The 27,643-nt window shown below is 39.0% G+C and overlaps 1 protein-coding gene across 1 annotated transcript; it reads left to right on the forward strand.

Annotated features, from left to right (window-relative positions):
* Window positions 1–27,629, forward strand: pparg (peroxisome proliferator-activated receptor gamma). The gene is made up of 9 exons (XM_034138944.1): window positions 1–134; window positions 13,986–14,282; window positions 14,620–14,786; window positions 17,708–17,846; window positions 21,891–22,090; window positions 24,443–24,575; window positions 24,813–24,997; window positions 25,106–25,349; window positions 26,404–27,629. Exons 1-9 carry the CDS (start codon window positions 83–85, stop codon window positions 26,649–26,651), a joined length of 1,665 nt encoding a protein of 554 aa, XP_033994835.1. The 5' UTR covers window positions 1–82; the 3' UTR covers window positions 26,652–27,629.
* Window positions 27,630–27,643: the final 14 nt, after the last annotated feature.

The raw sequence follows: 27,643 nt of genomic DNA on the forward strand, positions 1-27,643 counted from the left end.
GTCACAGGACTGACAGTCTGGCACACAGTCAGGTGCTGATCCACAGTGAGTCTGAGTGCCACAGTGAAAGTGTGAGTTTGACATGCAAACACCAGGCAGAGATTTAAACGATCAAAGCGGTCACAACTTCTCAGGTGAGTAACTACAAGAGACTTTGTATGTGTCACTTACACTTTTAAAAAAGTTATTAGTCAATTCTAATGGGTGACTCTTTTTGACTTTTTATATATTCTTCTCTAATGCCTTTATTCTCAGTATCATGTGAGGGATGTTTGGATATTGCACAACACCCAAAGCAGTTCTATTTTTTTTTAACTGACTGGAAAATCTTGGTCGTGAGTCGTGACTCAGCAAAATTGTGGACACATGCTCAGGCCAACACTGATTTGGCTGGTAGGTAGCTGATGTTAACTTGTGTTATCTTTATTATAATATGATCATGGCACCTGGAAACAGAACTGGTCAACTTGTTGAACAAGACTCAGAATGTCATTGTCAACAGTGAGTGTAGTTGTTCAGCAAATCTGGCAAAGTCTCTCTTTGTTTCGATCTTCATGTCAATAATGTGATTGTGAGAGCAATCAGAGAGAATTTTCAGAGACCCAATTTGCTATTCAAAACTAATGTTTTACATATTAAAAGGAATTTAAGCTTTTTTTTCAGACTAGTTAAATATATTATATTATAATATTATTTTTGCTTACCTTCGAGGCAGCCATTAGTGTAAAACTATTTTCCTTTGCTATAGATTAAAATCATAATTTGCTTGGGATATATACGTATGCTTTAATTTTTGTCAAAGCTATGTTGTTATGTTGTAGCTGAAAGTCCATACGACACTACATAACCGCACAATAATACATCTTATAAGTTCACTGTCATCTCCTAATACTCAGTGATACGTGGAAATCACCACTGTAAAAAATAGAGCATATATTAAAAAGAAAACACAAAAAACCTAACAGAAAGGCAGATAAACAATATCTAAGCAGAAATAAGTCTCTTTCTTTAAAAGCCAACCAGATTGTAGAAAAAAATTGAAATAAACAGAAAGTCATACATCCTTTTTTAAAGATAAACCCATAATTATTAAGGAACAGGCATATTACCGATCAAACTGATGCAATAAACTTGGAGGCGTGTATCAGAATGATGAAATGAATTTTATAGGATTAGGAAATAGGAAAACATTTAAATGTCATCTCTCATTTAACTTGGCATTGTAAAGGAGAAGACATATGATACATTTTTGCTTGAGAAATCTCTATTTTGGAGAAGTTATAAAAGGTCATTCTTATAAATAACAATGCTCATCCAGACTAAGATCATAATATACCTTTCACATTGATAACTAGTTTTCTTAACTTAAAAATAGTGTTGTGCATAGTTGTTTGCTATGTAATGATGACCTGTGTATGAGTTTCTTTGAGTCTGACTGCCTGACTGAGTGTGCTGATACAGCACATTGTGTCAGTGAGTTTTAGCTTTTCAAGTTATACAATTCCTAAAGAGATGTGTCTGAGTGAATGACTGAGACAGATTTGGACTTTGCTCTGTTGTCATAAATTAAAGGAGTGCCTCGAGATACCATGCGATGTTTATGTTGTCCCTCGCACGGCATGAAAGTCATATTTAACTCTCTGCAGACAACAGACTTACACAAAAGCTTTGTTTGACTTGGTGTAAAGACCAAATTCAAAGACGCCTCCACACCAGTATTTATTGGTTTGTGAAAATCCATGTTTATTTTAAAATACTAACAAAAAAGGGTCAAGGTCGTCTACAATGCAGTTGATTATAGTTGCTTTAATAAATATATACCTCTGTTAGAGCTGATCAGTATCACTGAATACAAAAAGAAGGACATTTTTTAACTGCACATTTGAATCTGCATAAATAATATAAAAAGAGAGTGACACACTCCGGTTCAGCCCACATAAACGTAACCACTGTTGCCTCCACACCACCGACATCCTGGTTTGTTTACAATAATTCAGCTTTTCTCATTGTTACTGTGAACTTTTCCAAAAGAAGATTGTATTTTATGAGAGGACATTGAGACCATGTTTGACAGAATTTTATGCTCATTGGTTGTTTTGTTTGTTTTTAAATTGGGTGTAATTATTAACTCTAAGGCCATTCAGTTCACTGTCTACTCACAGCGATATTTTATGCTGGATTTAATCATCAAACTAAATTTGCCAAACAAGCTTGGTGTTTTCTGATGAAAAATATCTGTACTATTAGCAAATAATTTTTATCTCAATCTATGTCAAATCACAATGTCCTGTCATCTTCTCAGTACGTCTTACAAACCATCTTTGAGGATCTATGTACAGTTTTTAATATAATCAACCAATCAAAATAAATGTTATATTTTAAATAAAAAAATGTACCTCAGGGGGCTTTACAATCTGTACAGGAAACAACCTTAGACCCTCGCAGCATACAAGGAAAATTGAATTAACTTCATCTAAAAAAAACTAACCTCAGGGAGAGGAATCCCTCTCCCTGATGGACAGACGTGTAACACATGTCGTGCGTTAAGAAAAAACATGATTATAAAATTACAATATAAACAAACGAAACAGCAACAATTATAATATGAACTCAGATAAAAATGATTTTTGCCAATAAAAAAACAATAACTGCCTTAAAATAAGACTAATAAAAGCAATAGCAACGGAAGATCATGATTACATTTTTTAAATTTCTGCAGTATTATAGTAAGATCCTAACTTTTGAAAAAGTTTTTTCCTTCCTTTTTTAATATACTGTTACACCAGTTGAACATTTTGTCTCTTTCTTAACAAAACGTTGTGGAGATAACCTGCTTCAGTCTCTTAACACCTGCCGTGAGAAGTGACTCATGCCAGGGCAAAGTCAAAGCATGTTTTCAGTTCTCACCTCTTTACGCTTTGTTGTACGTAGATGCAGTCTGGGTCTGGATGAGACATGAATTATAATGAAATGCGTGGTGCTTGTGCCATATCCACACAGCATACATTTACAAAAACATCAATTTTTCCAACACTGTCACTTATAAGTGTTAGTATTTACATCCTTTTGCATGCAATGCCGTTTGCTTGACAAACACTGGTTGGATGTTGTATAGCAGTGTCGTGAAGAAGCACATTTTGTCCTCTTTAAAGTAAAGTTTCAGCAACAAAAGTAAGAAATGTTTCTGTTCGGTTGCCGTTTTCTTGAAAAAATACATAATAAAGGCTGTTTTAACTTATTGCACCCTTCCCTTGCACTAGCTTTGAATTTTGAACATTAAAATAAGGACTGCAACTATCAATTATTTTCATTGACTTGGAATAAACTGTAGGTGTACTGCAACTGTGTCACGTTTGAGGCAAGTGAAGTGCAAAAAATAAATATATATTTAAAAGACGAGACTGTGATGGTGTCAGAATCAGTGTTTTCATTTCTAAACAATTACCTTAGTAAATACAATTATATCATCAGAGATATAAATGGTGGCCAACAAATGAATGTAAACTTAAAGACCAAGATCATTTTAGCTCCTTTCGTGCTTAAGCGTATATCTTCACAAATATTTCCCTTTTTAATTTGAATCTTAATTAATTGAGTTACTATAATGAAAAATAAGTTTTTTTGGTAATTCACATGCGCATACAAAAACGCAAAGACCCACGCCGATCCTAATACAACAAATAAATATATACTCTCATACAATTATGAGATGAGTTTAATTTTCCGATGAACTTTAACATAGATATTAGTCAACAGACAGTAGGGATATCTAGCAACCTTTGTCCTAATTTCTCTTTTAGAAAGATGTGGGAGCAAACGGCAGCTCCTCAGGTCAGGACCTCGGCCAAGAGGGAATTTCAGACTGACTCAGACTCTACGTGGGTTTACTGGATGTGGCACTGGTTGAGACATCACTAGTTCACGTCTTGCTAAGAGTGATGTATGATGTTTTTTATTTGCCCCCTCAATTACATTGGCTAATAAATGTTAAATGTCAAAGGACAGAAGAAATGAAACGGGAACAAACACGGTTAATAAATATAGCTTTCCCTCTTTCTCTTCTTTTCATCACATGTGTCCTTGTAATTAAGACTCCTTTATACTTGAATTCAGTTTACTTAACAGCAGACAAAAATACTTTGATTTAAATCCTTATTACATGCTTTGATGTATTTGTTTTCTGAAAATGCCAAAAAAACAACAACCTCAACCCTCTAAACTCTTTACAAGCAGATTATCCTCTCACTGTTACTACTGACACTTTTACCCATGCACAGCCACCCTGACATTTCTCAACAGAGCGGTATGCGCAGAGTTAAGCAAATCGGAATCATTCTGACCCGACATCCAACTGACTTTACCCATTTAGTCTAATTTAAAGTCTGATTTAGCCTATATATCAATAGAGACACTCACTGATGGAGAATTCACAGAGTGCATTGGTGTGTTTATGAGGCCGATGCTAAACCGAAAGAAGACAAACAGCCTAAAGTGTAGACAAGTAACTTACAACACCAGCACACCAGACAATTTCTGTTATTGGCCCCTTGAATTGATGTTATCAAGGGCCAATGCCGAAATTGCTCGACAAATTCAAGGAACGTTAAGAGACTGGGTTGTTATTGGGCATATGATGAACCGGCTATGTAACCGCAACGTTTATGCATCCTGTCCAGCCTCCTTACCCCTCGCCCAAACCTGTATTTCTGATAGTTGAGAACACTTCTGACATCTTCAGCTGTGTGCTATATGGTGAATGGTTTAGTGGACTCCATTTATATATTCATTTATAAGGCGCTTTATTCAGTATCCTTTACCTTCCTCAAAGCACTTTACATTTACAAGTCATCATTCACCCATTCACACCCTGTTTATGCAGAAGCAGGGTGCCATACAAGGTGCCACTACTCAAGGAAGCTCAAATGTAAATGTTTGCCATACCAGCGGGAGCAATTTGGTGTTAAGTATCTATCTGTCATATAGCTTTACTAAGCTAATTACAACCTTCATTGAAACCTTCCTCTTTTGGCAATTCTGAATCAATCTCTTTTGCATAGACCTTTCCTTGCACACGTGATTACACAATGTTCTGTGGATGAGTGTCACGTCATGTGTTGTTTTGTTATTGTTCAGTTAAACAGCAACTGTGGGCAGCTCACTCCAGTCTTTTCCTCTTCACTTCGAGGAACAGGTTCTGACCCTTCCCACGTTGCACCGCTCCCTCTTCCTACCGTGTTGCGTTCCTATTGCGTATTACTTCAAGTCACTGTCAAAACATAAGTCTAGCTATCAATCTTCACCACAGCAATTTCTCTCTCGACTCCCACAGCTGAGATCACACTTACATGAATTGATCATTAACAGTTGTGACATCATCATACAAGACAATTGTATAGAGTGAGTCCTTTGTTTATCTACTATCCGTCTTTCTCTGTCATCTTTTTTTCCATCGTTACCTTCGTGTACGTTAACAATGCAACACCTCTCAGGCTCAGAGGTGTGTGCGTCTGTCAGTGTGCAAGACAAATATATCATAAGATGTGCCCCGAACTATGCACTGTTTATGCTCTGCACATGTGTCGTGTGTGTGTGTGTGTGTGTGTGTGTGTGTGTGTGTGTGTGTGTGTGTGTGTGTGTGTGTGTGTGTGTGTGTGTGTGTGTGTGTGTGTGTGTGTGTGTGTGTGTGTGGGTGTGTGTGTGTGTGTGTGTGTGTGTGTGTGTGTGTGTGTGTGTGTGTGTGTGTGTGTGTGTGTGTGTGTGTGTGTGTGTGTGTGTGTGTGTGTGTGTGTGTGGTGTGTGTGTGTGTGTGTGTGTGTGTGTGTGTGTGTGTGTGTGTGTGTGTGTGTGTGTGTGTGTGTGTGTGTGTGTGTGTGTGTGTGTGTGTGTGTGTGTGTGTGTGTGTGTGTGTGTGTGTGTGTGTGTGTGTGTGTGTGTGTGTGTGTGTGTGTGTGTGTGTGTGTGTGTGTATGAATGAGGCCTTGACAGCATGCACCACTCCTTCCCCCTATCCAGTGAGGAAGCTCTTGGGGCTCAAGAGACTCATCAACCATTAACTCATAACTATTTAAAGGAATTGGGGGAGAGTTCATGGCCTCAGATTATTGTTAAAACTGCTGATTCCCAGAGCCCACACACACACACACACACACACACACACACACACACACACACACATATTTATTACAACAGGCTGCTCTCTCTTTCTCCTCTAAGGACTAATCCACACACTTATTTAAGACATTATGTTTCCTATTTCATCCACACAAACACTGTGATATTATAAAAACATATCACAAAGGAAATAATGGTGCATGTTTTGGGGTGACAAGCCAAAAACCTCCTAGAGTCTTTCCTGTCAACACTGAATAAGGAGTTTCTCAAAATCTTCACCCCAGTCCGAATCTTGAAAAAGACGTATAAAAAGATACATTCCTAATTGTTGACAGTCAGGAGGTAAAATCATACTATTAGTTTAATGTTAAGAATAATTTCTCTCTTGATTTATAGTTGATTTACAGTTTGACCAAGTTGAAGAAAAGTGCCACAGCTCAGTTAAAGGAATAGTTCAACATTTCTTGTGATATGTTTAGGCCTATTCACTTTCTTGCTAAGAATTAGATGAGAAGAACGTAACACCTTTTCCCACCAAAAAACATGAAGTGGCTACGCGATGACAGCTTAATGGTTAGCAACATCCAGCAAAAATACGCAATGTCCAGTGATTTTTTAAATGTGAACACAGACTTTAGCTTGCAGTAAAGCTAAGTCAGCGAAGCTCACCGGAGGTGAAGTCTGAGTAAAGAGGCCTACGTCCATGTTTACAACTGAGCGTTCAAATGCTTTTTTGATCACTTTGAACACTTGTCACAGGGTGTTGTTTTGGATATTATAGTCTAATTATGGTTAAATTGTTAAGATTTATATACAGACATACAACAATTGAAAACTCGATGCACAGAAACACAAGTCTCCTGGTAGAGGGAAAACTGTTGTACGATAAGATCTGATTGTTCATATTTCACAGTTTGTTCCCACACATAAGTATTCTCACATGCAGTTTCATATTGTACCTTAGGCTTATGTTTGATGTTTGACGATTGTGTTTAAGTACTGCTTCATGGTGGTTCATCTCTCGTAGTGTGGGCACAATATTGTGAGCCTTTTGGTAACATTAACATGACCTAGAGATGGCCCACAAGCAAGAAGTAACGTCAACTTTTACATCAAATACTTCTATTTTTAACAGTTACTACATCTTAACATCTCAAAATGTTTTTTGTGTGTTAATCTTTTTCTAAACGGCTGACTTGGAAAACATGCGGTCCAACATTTTTTCTAATTGTCTCTGCATGGCTGGAAGGATATTTGTTTCAGGGCACACTTGTGATGTAGTGAAAGCTTCTGGCAAGCTAATCCTAGCCCACGTGACCCCACCTGTCCAACCTTAACACGTTTGAGACAACAAAAACACTTGTGAGAGAAAAATAATGGCTGCATACAGGCTGAGACTCTCTGTCTCTTTTGTCAGTCCGTCTCTTCTTTCTCACTTCCTTGATGTGTGTTTGAGTTTTTAGTTAAAGGGTTTTTTGAGGTTCACCATTTGTTACATACGGTAGTTTTCTGCGCATCACTCTATTGTCACGTAACTTATGCACATATGGAAATGAGAACAGACATTTCCCATTGTCAAACCCATTAGGAAGAAACCACTTCTCCTTTGTTTGGGCTGAGAACGTTTTTGAAAAAGTCTGCATATTTTATTGAGTAGAATTAAAACTATTATTTATGAGGAGGCGTCACTCCTCACATCCACACTGAGTGACTGAGCGGAGAGAAGTGCAACCAGAGAGGCATGACGAAGTCGCCTGTCAGAGTGAAGCAACAGGAAATCTTCTGCATCTGATGTCTACCACCTCACACACACACACACACACACACACACACACACACACACACACACACACACACACACATACACACACACACACACACCAACCCACCTACACACACACACACAAAAACACACACACACGTATACACAGACAGGAGAGCGCAGAAATGCAAGAAAACATCTTAGGCATTAAGCAGACATACACAATTAGAAATATAATCTATTGGATTACTCTGAGAGGAGCGCACTTAAAAAAACAAGTAATAAAAGACACAAACAAACACACACACACACACACACACACACACAAAGACCACATGATAGTTAGCTTTTTGAACTTCTGCTGAGCCCAGACTCCGCAGAGAGAGAAAATGTGTCTGTAGTTCCCTTTCTACTGGTCATCACTTCCTGAGGAAAAGGCATGACCACACAACACACAAGTCTCTCTTCTGTCACTGTCAATTGGTTGGTGGTCAGTGAACTGATGCTGAATTCTCTGAATTTAAGCAGGAGAAACAGGGTGAGTTGACAGTCCTTTATCCTGTGTGTGTGTGTGTGTGTGTGTGTGTGTGTGTGTGTGTGTGTTGTGTGTGATACAATTAATACTTACACCAGTCTCCTACTACATTTCATATCATCTATCGGCTGTCAGATGGCCACAATACATCCATTTGTACTTTTAAGCGTGTGGTGAGTCTATTTCCACTTTTTCTCTTAAAGAATCACTGAGATAATATGTCTCGGACAGTTTTGTTCAATATGGAAGCTTGTCTGAGGATGTGTGAGATTTTGGTGATATTAAGAAGTACGATTAAGCTAAAAAAACAGCATCCAAACAGCCTAATTAGCAAAAGACTTATCACAAACTAGGTCATGTGAGGTGACTCGATATTATTCATGTGCCTCAGACAGTCCTCAGTCATATTCTTTGTGTTCTTTTTTGTTTTTTGTGTAAACGCACAAACCAGGTGCTCCTAAATAAAGACGTTTAAGTTAGATTTAGACATGAAGCTGCTGTTATAGTAATATCTTCAACAGTGTAATATGTCTAACCTGTGTGTGCATGTTTTCTTTTATGTCTGCAGAAAGGATTATTTTCTTTAATTTGTGCCCATCTGTAAGACATGTTGCCTCCCCCTTAATCTGACCTCTGGTTGACCTGATGTTTATCGTTGCTACACTTTCCTAGCTTTGGAAGCTGAAAGACCAAACATTCATAATAAATCAATAGAAATCAGAGAGTGAGTGCTGTTTTACTCGAAGCTCTGCCAAGCAGACAGACATTCTGGTATCTAACCGCCCACTGTGCCGAGCTTTGAAGTTTCATGAGTAAATTCAGTACCAATCTAGCAAGTGGGTTTTCAGGTGAGAGTAGACTCTCGTTTCTGTCGAGAGGGCAGTCTAGACCTCTGGCTGACACTTTGGTTGAGCTTGGTTTTCCATTACTCTCGTGTTTGATCATGTATGAGCAGAAGGGGAAGGCCCTTTCAGGTAATTCTGCCAATAGTGGCTTCACACCACAAGAGTAAAAAAAAAATGGGTTGATTTCCCAAAGAGTTAGGTAGGCAGCTTTTTTATAATACATACTGACACTGAGCGAAAAACCAGCTATTTACAAATAAAGCCCAGCATTTACACAGCATGTCATTTGTCAGTGTCTTCATTGTGCAGGACAAACCAAGCAGAAATCGAGCACTTTTTTATTTTTCAAAGAAATTGTGGCGAGTGTGAGGCAGACGTGCAGGCGGGCATATCTCTGTTTTAATCACTGACACTGAACCACATTCGGTTTTTACATGAAGAGGTCAGGAAGTCACAAAGGGCTGTGCTCTAACTCTCTCTCTCTCTCTTTGTCACACATACACATTCATATACAACACGGCACAACTGTGATAACACAAATGGCTTACTGTGCAGAAAAAAACATTAGTGAAAAAAGCCAGCCTTCTTTTGAGGGGAAATCTGCAACATGTCTTTGTGTCAGGATGTTCTGAAGGCAGCAGTAAGAAAACAAATGTCTTAAGATGAGCTAAATTATCAGCTTTTTTAAAGGGCACATATTGATATATACCTACATGCAGTTCACTTCACTTACTTGCAATAGTATAAAAGCCACATTTTTTTCTAGCAACCCAAATAACTTCCAGCAACTATGTCACAATATCAAAAAGTGTTTCCAACAGTAGTTGAGTTTCAGCGACTGTCTCTCTACAGTATGTCACTCTGACATTAACGGTGTAGTTCTCACCCTCATAGAGTGAGCATAGTTTTTATTTAAACAGAGAAGATAAAGCCTCAGAATGCAGCGGGGCAGGTTTTGTCTTTGTCTCTCACTTCATAAATATACCAGAACGGCTTCTGTGTTTGCTTCTCTCATGCCCTTAACTAGTCCTCACCCTGTAAATGTTCTTTGCTTGACAGTTAAAGTAGTTAATGTGTAGGCGTTTACAGTAGGAGTCTTGTACCCCCTCGGAAACTTGTGATGCTACTGGATTGGCAGGGTCTAGTCACTGTGAGCTCTTTGCATTCTCGTCGTCTTTTTTCCTCAGTATTTTCACTCTTTTGAGTTTCCTTATAGAAAGCTACATTTCCTAAATTCAATGAAACTCCACATTCAAAGTTACAAAAAGGACTTCCGACACTTTCTGTGCACAAATATGATCCATGGCCTTTGCATAAATCAATTTTTGGAAACAATTTGATTCTGTCCTGAAGAAATATGAAAGTTAAAAAACATTTCATTGGTTTTGCAACTTTGTCCCTGAAGGAAAGATTTCACATCTTTCGGTTTGAGTTATTATTCTGGACTGCTGCTTTCAGACTTGGACTGCTACCGTATTCCCTCTCATGACATTAACATTACATTATATTTTGTTTCCTGATCAAGCTGTTGTTGGTCAGTCTTTTGTTCAACCCGCTCCCACTTTAATTAATATCTCTTTTCATTTAAAGATCCTTAAAGCTTTTGCTTGAAAAGGTTGTTATTCTTTACTGTATTTGTCTGCTTGTACACACACATACACACACCATCCCGCCTCGTCAGTACAGTAGCTTGCCAGACCTGCCTGCCAGTTAGCCGTTGGCCTTTTGTTATTATGTCATGACTGAGGCAATAGCTGATAGAAAGCACTCCTACACGTTATACTTTTACCTGGAAGACAAGTTTTGACAAGTGGAAATCTGAGAACTGGCAGGAGACACCGGCATACATGTCACGCACGTGCTCACACACACACGCACAGACATCTTTGCAAACACAAAACTCACTGCATAAACCTTACTAATCATCTGTCACTTTTTACAATGTCTGACAGGCTGTTTGCCCACACAGCACTCACGGATACAAACATGTTGTATTCAATGGATTTTCTTCAACAGCGCTTTACCCAGGAAACAAGTTACAGTACAAACTTGTTTTCACCTTTGATTACGACATGATTTAAGCACTTTGGTTTAACTGCCCACTGCAGCCGCCTACCTTTTTTACTCTCTAATATAGTCTTTAATAGCCTGCTGAGTACAGAGCATGAATGTTCTAACACAAGGGTTTTTTCTTGAAGGCTCTGGGGTGCAGTTTGATTTCTGGAAGGGGTCTTGGAACTCGCTCTATGTAACCCCTTTTCACTTGATCTCTTTCGCCCTTTAGCTCTCTCTCCCACTAGATTTCTTTCTCCTTATGATAACTGGATGCCAACCAGAACACAAGTCGCTACACTGCTTCATCTATTTTAGTTTCGGATTGAATGGCAACTGGCCAACAAATGGAAAAATAACCAGGTTTCTCTGGTTATTAATAGTCAGCGTATTCCCCCTCTGCTGCTTCCAAGACAGTGGCTGCAACCTGCGAACACACACACACACACACACACACACACACACACACACACACACACACACACACACACACACACACACACACTAACTCTTTCTTTCTCTTGTTCTGAAACAATGTCACAGTCGGTGCGAATTTTAAGTGGATCCCCTACTTATTTTTGTTGCCACGGTCGAACAAGTAAAAAGGAAACAATAAGTAGAGAGAAGAGGATGTTTGCTGCACTGGGATGTTTTGCCAAGTAATTTGGAGCCATTTCAAGCCCTACCTGGTGCTGCTGTGCCATCCGACTATTGCTATTTTAGTTACGTATTGTTGCATAATTCATCGAATTCTTTGTTACATATCTTTCCAAATCAGGCACTCGAGGTTGATTAGAGGAGGTTTATTTTGAGACTCGTGTTGGTTACAAAAGGTTGGCAGGCAAGGCGGTTCAGTGTACAGACCTTTTACTTAAATAATTATTTATATCCTAGTTTGTCCTTTTCAGAGTGTCTTTAGTTTAAATCAAGGTCAGGATCCAAGCATGGCTTCCTCCTTTTTTTTTTTTTTTTAAATGAAAGAAGCGTGGGAATGTTTCCAGTATTGAATTTCAGAAAGACATATGGGACGCAGACTTCACTCCCAAGAAAAAGTATTCTGCCTTTACATTTTGCATGAGAGAACTTTTAATTAAACCAGAACGAAAATCATAATATTTTTAGGATAAGTCTGGTTTATTTCCTGCTTTTCGTCCTTTCATAAAGTCTTACTGACAAAAATCATGGCAGTATCCAAACCCTGGTGATTTGTATTCCTCTGTGCCACAGAGCTCCAGTGTGGACAATAAACTGTGAAAAAACACCTAAATCAACCATACAGAAGCACTGTATTGGTTCCTTCATTACGCTGAACATTGGCATTGGTTCCTCAGACACCATCCTGCTGAATCTTTTTAATGTGTATTTTCAGTAGGACAATTGGGATTAAGGTTTGGTACTACATCGAAAGCTACATATCTTGCCAAAATGTACCTTATCAACTAGATCTTCTACTGATGTATTCATCACCAAACAACTTTGCACAAACGTTCCCTGATTAGAGCACGGTTTGCTTACGTGTGGACTGTAGTAACCTCTGATGATTGGACTTTGACAACCTCGACTCATTCCTCTCTCCAATAATGTGTTACCAACTAAGTTAGTTATTAGAAAGATTAAAGAGCTTTCATTCATTTATATCAACAAATAACTGAATATATAGAGTGGGCTGTGTGGTTAAAAAACAAGTTTCCAAGACTTTCTAAATGTTGATTAAGCTAATTTTCGATATTAGGATTTCTCTGAACAGAAGAAGAGTATGATGCTAGTGACATTCTTCTTCCTATGAAAATCCCATGAAAACTCCTAAATCAACAATAAATTGATTTAACAGTATTTTCTGTGGATCAAAAACTATTCAAACATATCAGTGAACCACACAAGTGCCCCGGCTGACTTGCTCCTTCATTATGATGAACCTGGGTGTCATTTTTTGTCAATCCAAGTATTGTCCTGCTGCTATAAAGACTTGCCTTTGCACCAAATCCACAGCAAGAAATAGTGTCCAATTTTTACATTTATTATTTAGCCTACTGTTCAACCAAACTTTAAACATCTGAACTGTTTCCAAAGATTTACAAATAAGAATAAAATCACTAAGCGTTAAAAGGTTCAATGTTTCAGCAATTTTCCACGCAACCACAAATCCTAAATAACAATCGGTAACACATTTCAACATTCAGATGCAACAGTCTGTCCCTCTTTAAAAGCTAGACTGAGGCTCAAACTGTCCTCCTCTCTGTGTCCTTTGTTGGGCAATCACATGGCGAGCCACCCAAACATCAGCAGCAGGAGAAGATGTTTTGAGGAGAAAAAGACTTTCCTCAGTGCCAGAGTTCGCTGTGACACAATCCACCTCCCTGTTTACCAGATAACAAACTCACTGCAGGAACACACTCCTGATGGTTTGGATTGGGTGTGAATGCATGGGTATGATTTGCGCTTTTTCAAACAACTTATTTTATCATTAACACTATGTTCAACGCAGCATGTCTATATATTTATTGTCATCTCCTCTGATTCCCTTATCTTCTTCATCTCATTCGTTCTCTCCAAGTGTTCCTCTTCCTCCCCTCCCCTCTCTTGTTCTTTAAGAGTTGTTTTCTTTTAACAAGGCCACATATGGTCTACAAAGCATATTGCATCAGCAGCTGTCCCTTCACTGCTTCCTCTCTCTCCGCAGCAGACATGGTGGACACGCAGCAACTCCTCTCCTGGCCTGTTAGTTTCAGTCTGAGCGCCGTGGACCTGTCAGAGCTGGACGACAGCTCCCACTCCCTTGACATGAAGCATTTGTCCACGTTAGACTACGCCTCCATCTCCTCCTCCTCCATCCAGTCCTCCCTGTCTCCCCCGCTCGTATCCTCCATCTCCTCTGCCGGTGGGGCCTATGACCCCAGCCCGCCGCAACACGAAGAACTACTGACCAACATGGACTACACAAACATGCACAGCTACAGGATGGAGGCTGACACGCACAGTGAGTACAGTCTGTGTAGTGAACCAGGGATAATACAAATCATCCAGTTTCTTCATGCTTATTAAATGCTAATAAAGCTTAGCAGCACAATTCACTTGCAGAAGTTTCAGAAACTGAGTGGGCATAAAAAGGTTTTAATGTGAAAACACTTGCAATACACATAACAGGCACAACATTTACAGAGTTTGTGAAAATATTCATTTGTATCTGTGCTTAAACATGAGAACAGTGATGGCCAATATAGTGCTATGTTTAAATAGCACCAAACATGAATATTGAAATAAGTAATGAAGTTTACATTTTCCGTTTGTCTGCCTACTTTTTTTTTTGCTGTCAGATTTGATAAAGCTTGAGCCGGAGTCGCCGCCGCAGTACTCCGACATTCCCGTGTTCTCCAAGCTCACGGACGAAACGTCGGCGTCAGCGCTAAACATCGAGTGTCGTGTGTGTGGAGACAAAGCTTCGGGGTTTCACTATGGCGTCCACGCCTGTGAGGGCTGTAAGGTAGGACTGAAATAAATCAGATGTACACATGAAAATGAGATGTATAAACAAGTGTTTAAAACAGTTGATTACATCATACTATGGTGGCAACTAGCAACTATATTGATTCTCAAATAATCTGTAGATTATTTCACAATTAAACAGGTTCCCTTTGATTTGTTATGTAGTTCAACTGCAAAAATTCTCTATACTAAAAGAAAAAGAAATGTGCCATTCTGTCGACTTCAGCTCAATATTCTACTTCACACTGAGCAGACTTCCTCTTTGCTTTTCGAGGCTAAAGATATCTCCTACTTGAGAATATATTATACAGTATGTCAGGGTCATTTTACTGTTAGCATAGCTTGACTGTCAGAATTGATGTTAAGTTTTCAAAGGAATTGTTTGGACAAAACCATCACTTTGTAGTCTTTATTTCTTCCTTTCCATAGAAATTCTGGCTAGATGCATATTATGGCTTATATTGTAGTGCACAGCAGTGGACAGATGCTCTCAATGCGCACAATGAAAAAAAGAATGCCCCCCTATATTTTCTTTTATGCCAGGAATTTGCTTAGCTTGTAACGAATTTGACTGCAGATGGTTAAGTTTTGTTTCTATGCCAGTCTTTCATTTTCTGTCACCATGTGTCACTCTCGGGTGAAACGTGTTGATGGAATAAATAATTCTGTAATGCATTTTTTTCCTCTTTTTGAAGTCTGACAATCTAACCACAAGCCCCATACACTTTCCACTCTGCGCGGGCTCAGCACAGGCTTTTGCTTCTGCAGCCCATAAGCTCTGTGTGTGTTGTCTGTCAGGGTATAAATAACTAATAGAGTGTGGGGGAAGTTTCACACATATTTCCACTTTCTTTGAAACTGAGGGGTAATAAGAAGAAGAGCTATTGTATGGTGACATGTTAGACAAAATTACTCAGTATGCTTTTCTTTTGTTTAGTTTCAAGAAGTCTTTGAGTTTTCAAGAAGACTGAATTTATTCAGATAAGTTGGTATTAAAGCTACTATACACACTGTGTTTCTTTCAACCTTCAAACTTTGTTTGCAGTATTAGAAAACTCACCTCTAAACCTAAGAGTTTTAAAAGAAAAATGTATATTTGGTCCAATTAGATGACTTAATACACATTTCGATGTAGCATTCATTATTGACATAATATTAATAAAAAGGTTCACAATGAAACCATCACAAAACCTTGACAGGCACCACTTTATGAAGTAACTCAACTTCAAAGTACTGTCTGTGCAGCCAAAGCCTGATATATCTAATCCCTCCAAAGATTGTTAGAAACACACCAGTGAACCAGTGATGTTCTTTATTACCAAGAACACTGGCACTGAGGTTTATTTTGATATCACATACGCATAAACAACAAGCAATAAGACTCCCTCCAACAATTAATTTTTTATTATATACAAATAAAATCATGCTGGTGACAAAAAACAAGAGTCTATGACATAAAATAAGAAAAATCAGTTTCAGTTTATGAGATTGTTATGCGAGATGTTAACACTGATATGTGAGATAACATGCCAATTTTTCAGATCAATTAAAGAAAGAAAAAATGGTGGGGGTATTTATTTGTGTTTATGTATGACCTCAGAGATGTGGGCACTACACTCTTCCCTTGGCCAGCTTCGCTATATTTTAACTTTTTCCTGTGTGAATGAATACGTACCTTGCAGAGCCTTGACCTTATGTTCTAAATGTATATGCGTAATGAGGAATAAATAGGTTTTTAAAACTTATATACACACACATAGTTTTTGGGTGTTTGCTTATTAAACTATCTAACAAATACAATACAAATACATTATTAACACTACATTTGACATGGCAGGAAGTGGAGAAGTTGAGAAACAGGATAACTCATTGTTGGTTTTGTTTGGTTCATTGGTTTGTTGAAAATAAGTGAAATACAGAATGTATCTAGGCTTATTATACAATAATACTATAAACAACCACTAAGCCCTGACTGTGACCATAGGCATGAACCAGCACCTAGCTGACACTGTCAGGACTGTTAGATTTAATACAAGACCCAAGGCTCTTAGTCTCAGTCACACTGTACCTCAGAGGCTGGGTACAGCGGCCATTGTTCTGCTCGAGTCCCAGGGGAGACTCACCAGAAGAGGGGGTCAGCCAAGCAGGCAAACACTTAATTGTTTCACAACAGCAAACATTCTTTATTGAGGTGGAGCCTTGACCCCCTTTGACTTCCTTCTTCTTTAAATAACCTACAAATAAAAGAGGAACATCTGTGGATCATAGGAATGCAGATGCCAAACACCCCAGCTTTCTCGTATTTGAATCAAAGAAGCATACAATTCAATTATGCTTGTAAAGCCCTCAGGTTTTTCTATTCATCCCTCCATTTACTCTCTTAGTCAGTGTAGACAAACACCACAGCCGTCAATAAACCTGTGTGTAGGAGTGTGTTGGCAGGTTGACCATTGCTACATAGTTACTAGCTGAGATAAGCTCGAGTCTTATGGCTCCTTTGGTCCTAAGGTTGAAAACACACAAATCCACCCTGAAACACAATCTGCTTTAAAACACACTCGTGGGCAGAGTGATTGACTTCCTCGCAGATTAGAAACAGCCAGGTATCTAATCTGCATCTATCAGCCAATAGATGCTCTGTGGAGCGCCTACACAAACCACAAACTTAAATCAGATGATGCTTTATTGTTGTGTATAATTAAGGCGCACGCAATGCTAGGAAAAACATTGTTCTTTACCTATCTCTATTCATGTCTTATTTGCCATCAAAAATAGTCTATTCATCCAATCTTTTAAAGAATTTTTCTCCGACTCAGTTCTATTAAAAGCAGCAAAATTAACAAAGAACAAATGCTTAACAAAGTGTGATATCTTTAGTGAAACTATCTGAACTAATTGTCTCTCTTCTCTTTCCTCTAGGGTTTCTTCAGACGGACTATCAGGTTAAAGTTGGTGTACGATCATTGTGATCTTCACTGTCGCATTCACAAGAAGTCCCGCAACAAATGCCAATACTGTCGCTTCCAGAAGTGCCTCAATGTCGGCATGTCACACAACGGTAAGATGTTCATACTGACACACACCTTACACCTCAGTGTTTAATCACAGTATGTACGATGTGCTTGATCCGTATGGAGATAAACAAACAAAGCTTAACTACGAGAAGAGATCTAAAGTTCAGGTTCTGTACATTCAGGTGTTTTTATTTTCTAGCACCCTCATTTACGCTCATTATAAATAAGGAGACGTAGCTCAAAAAGCAAGATCTTCTTTGAAATTGTGTCTCAGGAAACATCTTCTTGCAGACCAACTCCTTTGATGCCCTCTAAAAGCGAGAGATACACTTTCACCACACTGCTGCCCATTTTGGTCTTTGAGGTGTGTTGGTAATATATGCAGCATCACCACTGCTGTATATGTTGCTTCCGCTGTGGCTTTCGACCCGTATCGTATGATTCAGTTCCCAGCACTCTTGCCATGTACCTGCCAGCCCAAAGGCATTATTGAAAATGAAATACGGTAAAGGCTAACTGTTCTAGTTAATGTGCAGTTTCTCTGAACATATTATCGTCACAGTATTAAATAGTGTGGTGAATTTGCCAGAATTTGCCAGGATAAAATGCCTTTTTGTATTTGTTCCCCAACAAATATTTCTCCTTAAAATACCATAAGATTTCAATTCAAACATTTTCCTTAAATACTTTTATAAGCTTAAAAAAGAGCTACAGTACAGCTTGACATTCACAAACAATTGCTATGATCATTTTTAAATGATTATAAAACAGGTTTCCACACAAACTGATAACATAATTTGTAAATTTGTCCAATCAAATGAAATGAGCACATCCACATCTCAAAGTGAGCCATTGTACACCGACATGTTTTCATCTATAAACTCCAGATCAGGGTAGAGATGCACAGAATACAGCCTCAGTCCTAGTAACTGCACAACAGGATGGTAACACAGTTCATTTGTTTGAACTTATTTTAACTTTGCCCTCTGCACTGCCTGACAAGCTGACGTTTTCAGACAACATCACCCTGTCAGTTCAAGAGAAATCACATACTGTACATACAACTCGTTTATTTGCCATCATTGTGACAGTGCACTTGTAGTTTAGTTTTGTTAGCATTTGATGGCCACTGAAGCACATTGACTGGCACGACTGTAGCATGTTTTGATATGAAGGACTGGGCCTCTGCAGGTGAGTTTCAACACAGACCTGCGACTGTGTGGGCGTGCACAGGTTGCACTTGATTGACCTGACTCTCCCAGACTGAACCTGTTAGGGAGGGACAACTTGAAACTTTCCCTCTTTTGATATATGAACTTCATGACCTATGAAAATTCTGAGCATAGTGGGGCTCAATTTAAATCTTAAAGTCTGTAAGTAAAAGGGTGGGAGAACCCTTTTGGTGGGGACCCTCCTATTTCCTTACTGCTGCTTGACTCTTGCAGCCTGTCTGAGATTGTTTTCATGGAGTGCGTTAGTTTTGAGAAAGGGCTTTCCAGTTAGAGCTTTTTATAAGGAGTTTTTGGTAGTTTGATCCCTAATGTTAGCCATGAATTGCTTTTGCTTGTAGGGAGGTATTATCTCATCTCATGGTGGTGGTAATACTGCATTGTTTGCTTCCTCGGGCAAACATGTTAGTGTGTTTGTCTTTCAAGCTGACCTTAAGGATAGGTGACTGGTCCACATTTCAAAGGCTTACACACTGTCAGGCTGTGTGGGCGTTATAATCTGCATATACAGCTCCACAATGGATGTTAATCCACACATTGTCAGCCCAGTTTAGCACGTTATTTCTAGTTTAAATATACAGTTTGTTGGTTGAATACAGATTATGCATTCTTAAAGGTAGGGTAGGTAATTTTGGAGAAACCAGCTCGAGTGCGCTAGAATTTGAAAATACACAGCCGGAAAAAATCGGCCACTTCCTTACAGAGCCCCTCCTCCAACACACACGAACGCGCACATGACCAATGAGGGCACGAGATAAGTTTGTGCACAGATGGAAGGCTGACAGGCAGGTAGGCCATCCAGTTATTTTAGCGGGGCCGGCTAAAATGATTGGTCGTGCTTTTTACAGTATTACTGCTTCCACAGATGACATTTTTTTATGGATTTTTTGTCAAAGCACTTAAGATATTCATTGCTATCGGGATGTTAAGAGCATTCCATGGAATATAACAAAAAGTGTATCTCGAGCCGGTTTCTCAAACTTACCTACCCCACCTTTAACTAAGACACTTGCTTTGCATCTAAAGTGAGCATATTTTTTCCCCCATATTTGATCCTATTCTATATTCTAGATGGAAATGTATTTTTCTACATGAATGGGTTAAACTGCTATAATAGGATAATAGGTTCATACTAGAAACTACATTAGTAGTACCTGCCGCTTTATCTCTCCCCTCCTTCTCTTATATCACGCTACTGTTATTTCATAAGGCACAGCCGGTTCTTTGAAAGTTTGCTCTGTGTGGGTTTTTAATTTATCAATGATTGTCATCTCAGAGTACATAGACCATAACTGATTTCTCCAAGCTGCTGTGTCACCGCTGTGGGCTGGTTGCCAGTTTGTGGTAGGGCAACTTTAGTTTGTATTCATTTGCTTAAGGTGTGCTTTCATCGCACAGTCAGCATTACACAATCACATAGCATTAGAAGCTGGGCACGGGTTTCAATGGAAGATAATTAATGACTTTCTCCAACAGTAAAAAAAGAGTTTAACCATTTCACAACTTAGTATCAAATGTCCGTTGGTAATATAATAAAATGTTTTCCCTACATCTTATTTAAGATCTATATTATATACCTACTATATTTAGCAACTTGAATAAACAATTTTAAACTTAAGTAATGGAAATCAATTTGTTAATTTGTGTTAAAAGGTATTGTGTTTTCACTGAAAGAAATGGAGACACTTGAAACCGAACCTTAAAACGTTTTTAAAGTAAGTGATCCGGTAATACCAATGTCAAGTTATGAAAACAATAACATTTCAAACAGCATTTTAGGCCAACTGTCAGCTGATTTAACACCATAAAATAGGTCCTAAAGTAAATAAATGTTTCCATATCTTTCACAAAAACAACCTATCCACTTTGAAATGGACCTGGCTCTGTTATGAGTTATTTGTAAATGCTCAATGTAATAAAACCTGCCGCAACAGCTGGAAAAAGGGAGGAAAAAGAGACTTGTGTAAATATGTAAGATCGTTTTTCAGGTTTTTTAATGAGCTGTGTAAACATCATAACCAATAAATAATACACAAGCCTATTATTAAAGAGAAGAACATATAATAAGTGCTTGATCCGACACGCCTCATAAAATCACAGGAGGAACAGTTACCAATGAATGAGCTGCAACTAGAGAAGTTGTCTGAGCAGTAGTTGCATGTCAATTCAATTCAGAAAGCTTTGATTTCCCTGTGATTCCCTACAAACGTATAGACATTTCACCCATCTGAAATCAGTCTCTCCATATATTAATGCCATTTATTGTATAACAAGTTGTTTGTTTGCTGTAGATAGCAGGTCATTTTGTGGACATTAGCTGGTCGATCTGGTTCATTGATCACTGTCCAAACATACGAGATGTGATAAAGAAATTAAACAACCATGGCGGCAACCATGTATATCTATACTTTAGTGTATACATTCATTCCAACACCACATTAGCAGCTTAACAGCCAGTGTTGCAGGAGCTTTGCCTGCATTTTAGAGATCACGCTAAATGGCTTTGGAATGCTAAACTTTGTGAGTGGATTTTGTGAGCATGGCATACAGTAACATGTTTTTGAGTTGACTGTTAAATGTAGACTGTTCGTTTTGGATAATTTTCTGGTTTTGGATAATTTGACAGCAGGAAGAAAAACACTAAGGGTTTGTTGGCTTAACTTAAAATATTAAGAAAAGTGTTGAGAAATGTCAAAAGGTGGCTGCATGTAACATTTAGTTTGTTATGTACAAATGTGTGTTTATCTGTATTATTATTCTTGTTTACAGTGTGTTTCTGTGTGTGCTCTTATATCCTGTGTCTACGTGTGTCCATTTGTGCGCTAACGTGTGTTTCCGTCTGTCGGTTTTCTTCCCCAGCCATTCGCTTTGGCCGGATGCCTCAGGCGGAGAAGGAGAAACTTCTAGCTGAGTTCTCCTCTGACATGGTGCACATGCACCCGGAGGCGGCTGATCTTAGGGCTCTGGCCCGGCATCTGTACGAGGCCTATCTGAAAAACTTCCCCCTCACCAAGGCCAAGGCCAGGGCCATCCTCTCTGGAAAGACCGGAGACAACGCGGTAAGCACCACTGCCTTAAATCTATTTAGCTTCTTCTTTTTTTAAAGGTGGGGGAGTGCTGCATATCGCCTGCATAAGCCAAATACCTTTTATTGAATCTTCTACTGGAGGAGCGCTTTGGTAGCCAAGTGGTTACAGCACATGCCATTTAACCGCAGCGGTTTCTATTCCAGCCTCGGGTCCTTTGTTGCTCGTCACTCTCACTCTCTCCCCAGTTTCTAGATCTGTCAGGTCAGATAAAAGCAGAAATGGCAACAAAAAAAGGTCTGGGAAATATCATAAGAAACACATTTGTACATTTATACTGTCCATGATGACAAAAAGACAGACGGAATTTAATACTATATAATTTCCAAAATATAGGTCATAAAAAACTATTCTTAACTATGAAAAATGTATCTTCACTTACACATTAATTATATCACAAAATGACCAAAATTCTCTCCCATGTGCAGCTTTAAGTTTTACATGAATCAAGCCGATCGATGAGAAAAAATAATACATGTTTGACGTGAAGAAGTAGCTTTTTACTTCAAATAGTTCAAGGTTTTTTGCCTTGCTCCCTTTATATCACATTAGGTCTTTTCAGGCTGTTAATGCTACTCAAACAGGAACAGTGGATTGACTGCTTTTACATGCCTTGGCTGTTATCAAACACATCAGATTACAGCGGTCAAGCTATGCAACAGGATATATACAGTAATGACTTCAACATGGCTACTCAACATGTCAAACTAATTTATTAAGACATTTGGTAATTTAGACAAGTGGACTGTAGGAAAACATGTTGGACAAAAGAATGAAAATGTGAGATATCATCTGTATTAGCTCGTAAGGTTTTGCAATATGAAATCTCAGTATTCTAAGGAGACCTAATCAGCAAATCCACATCAACTTAAATGCAAGTGGCAGACAGAAAACTGTGGTGTATATTTATTAATGATCAACAGTGTGTTTCTGATGATGACTTTAGTCTTGTATTTCATCTCAGAAATACTGTCATGATACCGTTATTAAACGTATGTTTTAAATAAGGTCTTCCTTTGAAAGTATTTTAATATAAATGTCATTAAGTACTGTTCATCAGTGCAGTGAGGTGTAGTTGAAATCTGAGAACACTTTAGTCTAAGCTGACCAACCGTAACTATTAAGTAAATGCAGTGAGTCAAATGGCCAGCAGCTTTTGATTGGTGCAACTTAGCAGTGAATAAAACACTTATAAATACATTACCATTTCATTCATAAAGTTTGGATTTGAATAGTGTGACTGCAAATGCAAAATGTCAAATGCAGATATATTGCCCTCAAAATGAATTATAATTATTACTGTTAGAGTTTTTTTTATCTTTCCTCTTTTTATTCCTGTTGTTTCCTCTCCCAGTGAAGTCAGATGAGTTCATGGTCACTCCGCCTCTCTGCAGTCGGATTGTTTTGACTGTTCACTTCAGCGATAGCAGCCACATGGCACTGCATAATCTGTTGGTTTGAGGAAGTCTTGGTTTGTTTACTAAACCACAGTCAATAATTATCTCTTTAGTCAAATATTTACATTTGTTTACGTGTGCGGCCTTGATACGAGTAGATTTTTTTAAATCAACATTTAACTCCAGCTGCACCATTAGAAATATAGCAACTAAACCGTTTTTACATTTCTTAACTAAATACTTACTTACTAAATGTCTTTTTTTATCTGGCAACATCTAGCTTAAGTTAGCTACCATTAGTCAACTTGGACAACTGCTCACCAAGTACAGTATGTGGCAGCCACAAGGAGCAAGGGTTAGTTTTAACCAATACATAGGAATTCAACCTCTGTATTGTTAGAGAATAAATGGGTTTTTTCTTTTTCAAGAAACCAGTGATTTGTTTCAAATCGGGGCCCTGTAATAGCTGATTACTGCACAAGCATCACATACTGTATATATATCTGATTGCATCACATTATTTGTTTGCTGTAATTCCCTTTTCTATGTCTTACATTTTTCACCTCTTGAAAAGGAAGATTTAAGTATTTGAAAGGTACTCTTCATCATTCAGGCCGGTGCATGTCTTTGCCAGTGTTTCAATAAAGAGTAAGAGCAACTTTAACTTAGTTATGCTTCATTTACCTGGAAATGTTGTTTTTGTCTGCAGCAAAGATGTATTTGCTTTGTCCGTCGGATGTATGAGATGTGTAGTGTTTGCTTTTTCTGTTCTGATGAATGAGCCATGATCAAAGTGCACACACAGTGCATTACATAGCTCACGTGTCCTCAGAAAACCTGCAAGGAGCTGCTCTTTCATCTATGTGTTCCTTTTCCACCGGCTCTTTCTCACCTCCAATCGTCTCTCTTCTTATTTCTCTACCTGCAGCCTTTTGTCATCCATGACATGAAGTCTCTAATGGAAGGAGAACAGTTTATTAATTGTAGGCAGATCCCCTTAAAGGAACACCACCACCACCACCAGCAGCAGCAGACCTCCGCCCTAACAGCTGGACTTGGAGGTTAGAAACACAATAACGTCATTATGTGGAGATGTTTGAAAGTCTGTTTTTGTATAATTTTCTTTCTTATCACTAAATATCTATCAAACCCAATAATTAAAATGTACTCTAACAATGTTACCTTCCTTGTTTAAATGCCTTCACACTTTGGCTGCTCTTTGCACATTCAACTGAAACGCCTCATAAGGGACTAAAGTTTCTTTCTGTGCATATCTCATCTGAATCCTGGCATCACAGGAGCTCACCAGGGGTCAGAGTATGGCTTTCTTGGAATGACGAGCATCAGCGAAGAGGGACCCCAAGACGCTTTGGAGCTGCGTTTTTTCCACAGCTGTCAGTCACGTTCGGCCGAAGCAGTGAGAGAAATTACGGAGTTTGCAAAGAGTATCCCAGGGTTCAGCGAACTGGACCTCAATGATCAGGTGAGAAACATGAAGACTGCTGCTAATCCATTCTGTCAACATGTGAAGTGTCTTACAAACTATCAATTCTAAAGATCTAATGAGCATCAACCCTTCACCCTTTCCCAGGTAACTTTGCTGAAGTACGGTGTCATTGAGGTCCTAATCATCATGATGGCGCCTCTGATGAACAAAGACGGGACCTTGATCTCCTACGGACAGATCTTCATGACGCGGGAGTTCCTCAAGAGCCTCAGGAAACCTTTCAGTCAAATGATGGAGCCCAAGTTTGAGTTCTCAGTCAAGTTCAACATGCTGGAGCTGGACGACAGCGAAATGGCGCTGTTTCTGGCTGTCATCATCCTCAGCGGGGGTGAGTGGTGTTCCTACAGGATATGTCATAGATCATAGGAGAGGAGTTTAGAGGTTTCATTTGATCCCATACTCAAGTCTGTCATTTAACATGGAGCTGCAGCCATGATAGATAGAATAGAATCGGAGGGATGAAACCCCTCTTTAATGGTCACACATGCAGAGCACACAGCACACACAGTGACATTTTGCCTCTGCATTTAACCCGTCCTAGTACCATGAGTCTAGTACTAGGAGCAGTGGGCAGCTATTGTACAGCGCCCGGGGAGCAATGGGAGTGGGGGGGAAGGGGGTTGTCCGGTGCCTTGCTCAAGGGCACCACGGCAGGGCCCAGGAGGTGAACTGGGACCTCTCCAAGTAGCAGTCCACACTCCATATTTAGGTCTGTTCGGGGACTTGAACCGGCGACCCTACGACTCACAGTCCAAGCCCGACTGACTGAGCCACTGCCGGACGAGAGAGAGTTGTAATAAGTTACATATTAGCATTACAGTCTTTATATTAAATGTTATCAGTGGAATAAAAAGTTATTTAATGATTGTTTCACTGTGGTTACATTGTAAAACACAAATAAATGCACACACACCTCTGCACATTTAAAATGTTGCATGTCAATAAAACTGACAGACCAGTTGCAGCACACAGCGGAGAACATTAAAACACTGATACTGATCAACGAGGCATAACGTTATTTACACTCTCATAACTTATCAATATTTTTTAGGAACTAATGGTTTAAAATGTAAACTTTTGTATGCGTGTGTAACAGCAAAGCGACCTCCCTCACACCCTTTGTGGTTTGTTATTACTGGTTAGCGTGAGGCCATTTGATAAAAGTCTGGCCTTGAACCTAATGAGGGAAAACAATCGGACATTCATGTCAATTATTTATAGAAATTACAAAGATTATAGCTTGCAATAAAGATAAGAAGGCTTTGTAAATAGCAATAATACAGCTAGGTCAGATAATAAGGGTCAGCTAAATTAAGGGCTTTAATAGATACTTAATCAGTCACCAGTATATCCCTGATGTATCCTCTCTGTAACGCATGTAGACCGCCCGGGCCTGCTGAACGTGAAGCCCATCGAGCAGCTTCAGGAGACGGTGCTCCACTCTCTGGAGCTGCAGCTGAAGCTGAACCACCCCATCTCTCTGCAGCTGTTCGCCAAGCTGCTGCAGAAGATGACCGACCTGCGTCAGATCGTCACCGACCACGTGCACCTCATACAGCTGCTGAAGAAGACGGAGGTGGACATGTGCTTACACCCTCTGCTGCAGGAGATCATGAAGGACTTGTATTAGAACTCCACAGGAGAAAAAAGGACCAAGTGGAGAAAGAGAAATAAAAGAGAGATTAAAGAGATTTTATTCTTAAAATCATGACTTGTGAAATGATGACGATGTGTTGAAATAAAGGGAGGTAGCCAGGCTGGATGACTGAAATTGAGAAAGATATGAGGAAGAACAGGACATTTGAAATTAAGGAAAGAAAGACAAATTGTCTAGACAGCAGCATGTGAGTTGAGCGATTGCTGATTCTGGACATTTTGTGAACGAGTAGGGTGCCAAGTTAAATACCAAACTGCCACCTATTGCACCTATTACTAACTTTCTTTTTGGCAACCCAAAGCTTAAATGGTGAATGCGCAAAGCAGCCTGCTTCAAGTGCCTTCAGGAGAAATCACTGTGAATATTCTTACACCACGTGTCACATAGTGGAGTATGTGTTGTTCGTGTGCAGCTTATCTACATGTTGCGTTACAACCTTCCTAGGCAGCAGCAGTGTGTACATGCTCCGAAGCCTCTGAACGCACACAAAACAATGCACAGAGTCCTTTTTGTTTGTGGCATCAGGGTGAGGGTGCTATCTTTTTTAATCAGCTTTATCCAAAGAAAGAAATCAGATTAATGCCTGTAACATATTTTTGTCTCAGCCACCTGCAGAAACTGTGAGAAAGTATGAAGCTAACAAGGCACATTACCTTTTTTGTTTGCTAAGAAACAGTATATGCCATATTGTGCCTCTAAGATTTGATGTTTGACATATTTCTTGTGGATTGAATGCAATTTAAAAATGATATATTAAGCATGTATAATGTATATTATATGTTTATTCGTATGTGTTATTGTTGTATGGATGAAATTGTCTGTCTGCTTCTCATCCTTGTTTTTTTTTTTATTCTTAAGAAGTGGTTGAGTTATAATTTTTACCATGAAATTATTTTTTCTATGCAAAGTGTCTCCTATGTCTGATCAATCAGATGTTGTTTTATGGGATGGGGTGGGGAGGGGGG

Source organism: Trematomus bernacchii, unplaced genomic scaffold (assembly GCF_902827165.1).
Source record: "Trematomus bernacchii unplaced genomic scaffold, fTreBer1.1, whole genome shotgun sequence".
NCBI lineage: Eukaryota > Metazoa > Chordata > Actinopteri > Perciformes > Nototheniidae > Trematomus > Trematomus bernacchii.

Bases quoted from the DNA above. Each gene is read 5' to 3' on its own strand.
- pparg (XM_034138944.1), top strand. From the start codon at position 83: ATGCAAACACCAGGCAGAGATTTAAACGATCAAAGCGGTCACAACTTC. The intron at 14,787-17,707 runs GTAGGACTGAAA...TCTTTCCTCTAG, and splicing joins ACGCCTGTGAGGGCTGTAAG to GGTTTCTTCAGACGGACTAT. The intron at 24,998-25,105 runs GTGAGAAACATG...ACCCTTTCCCAG, and splicing joins AACTGGACCTCAATGATCAG to GTAACTTTGCTGAAGTACGG.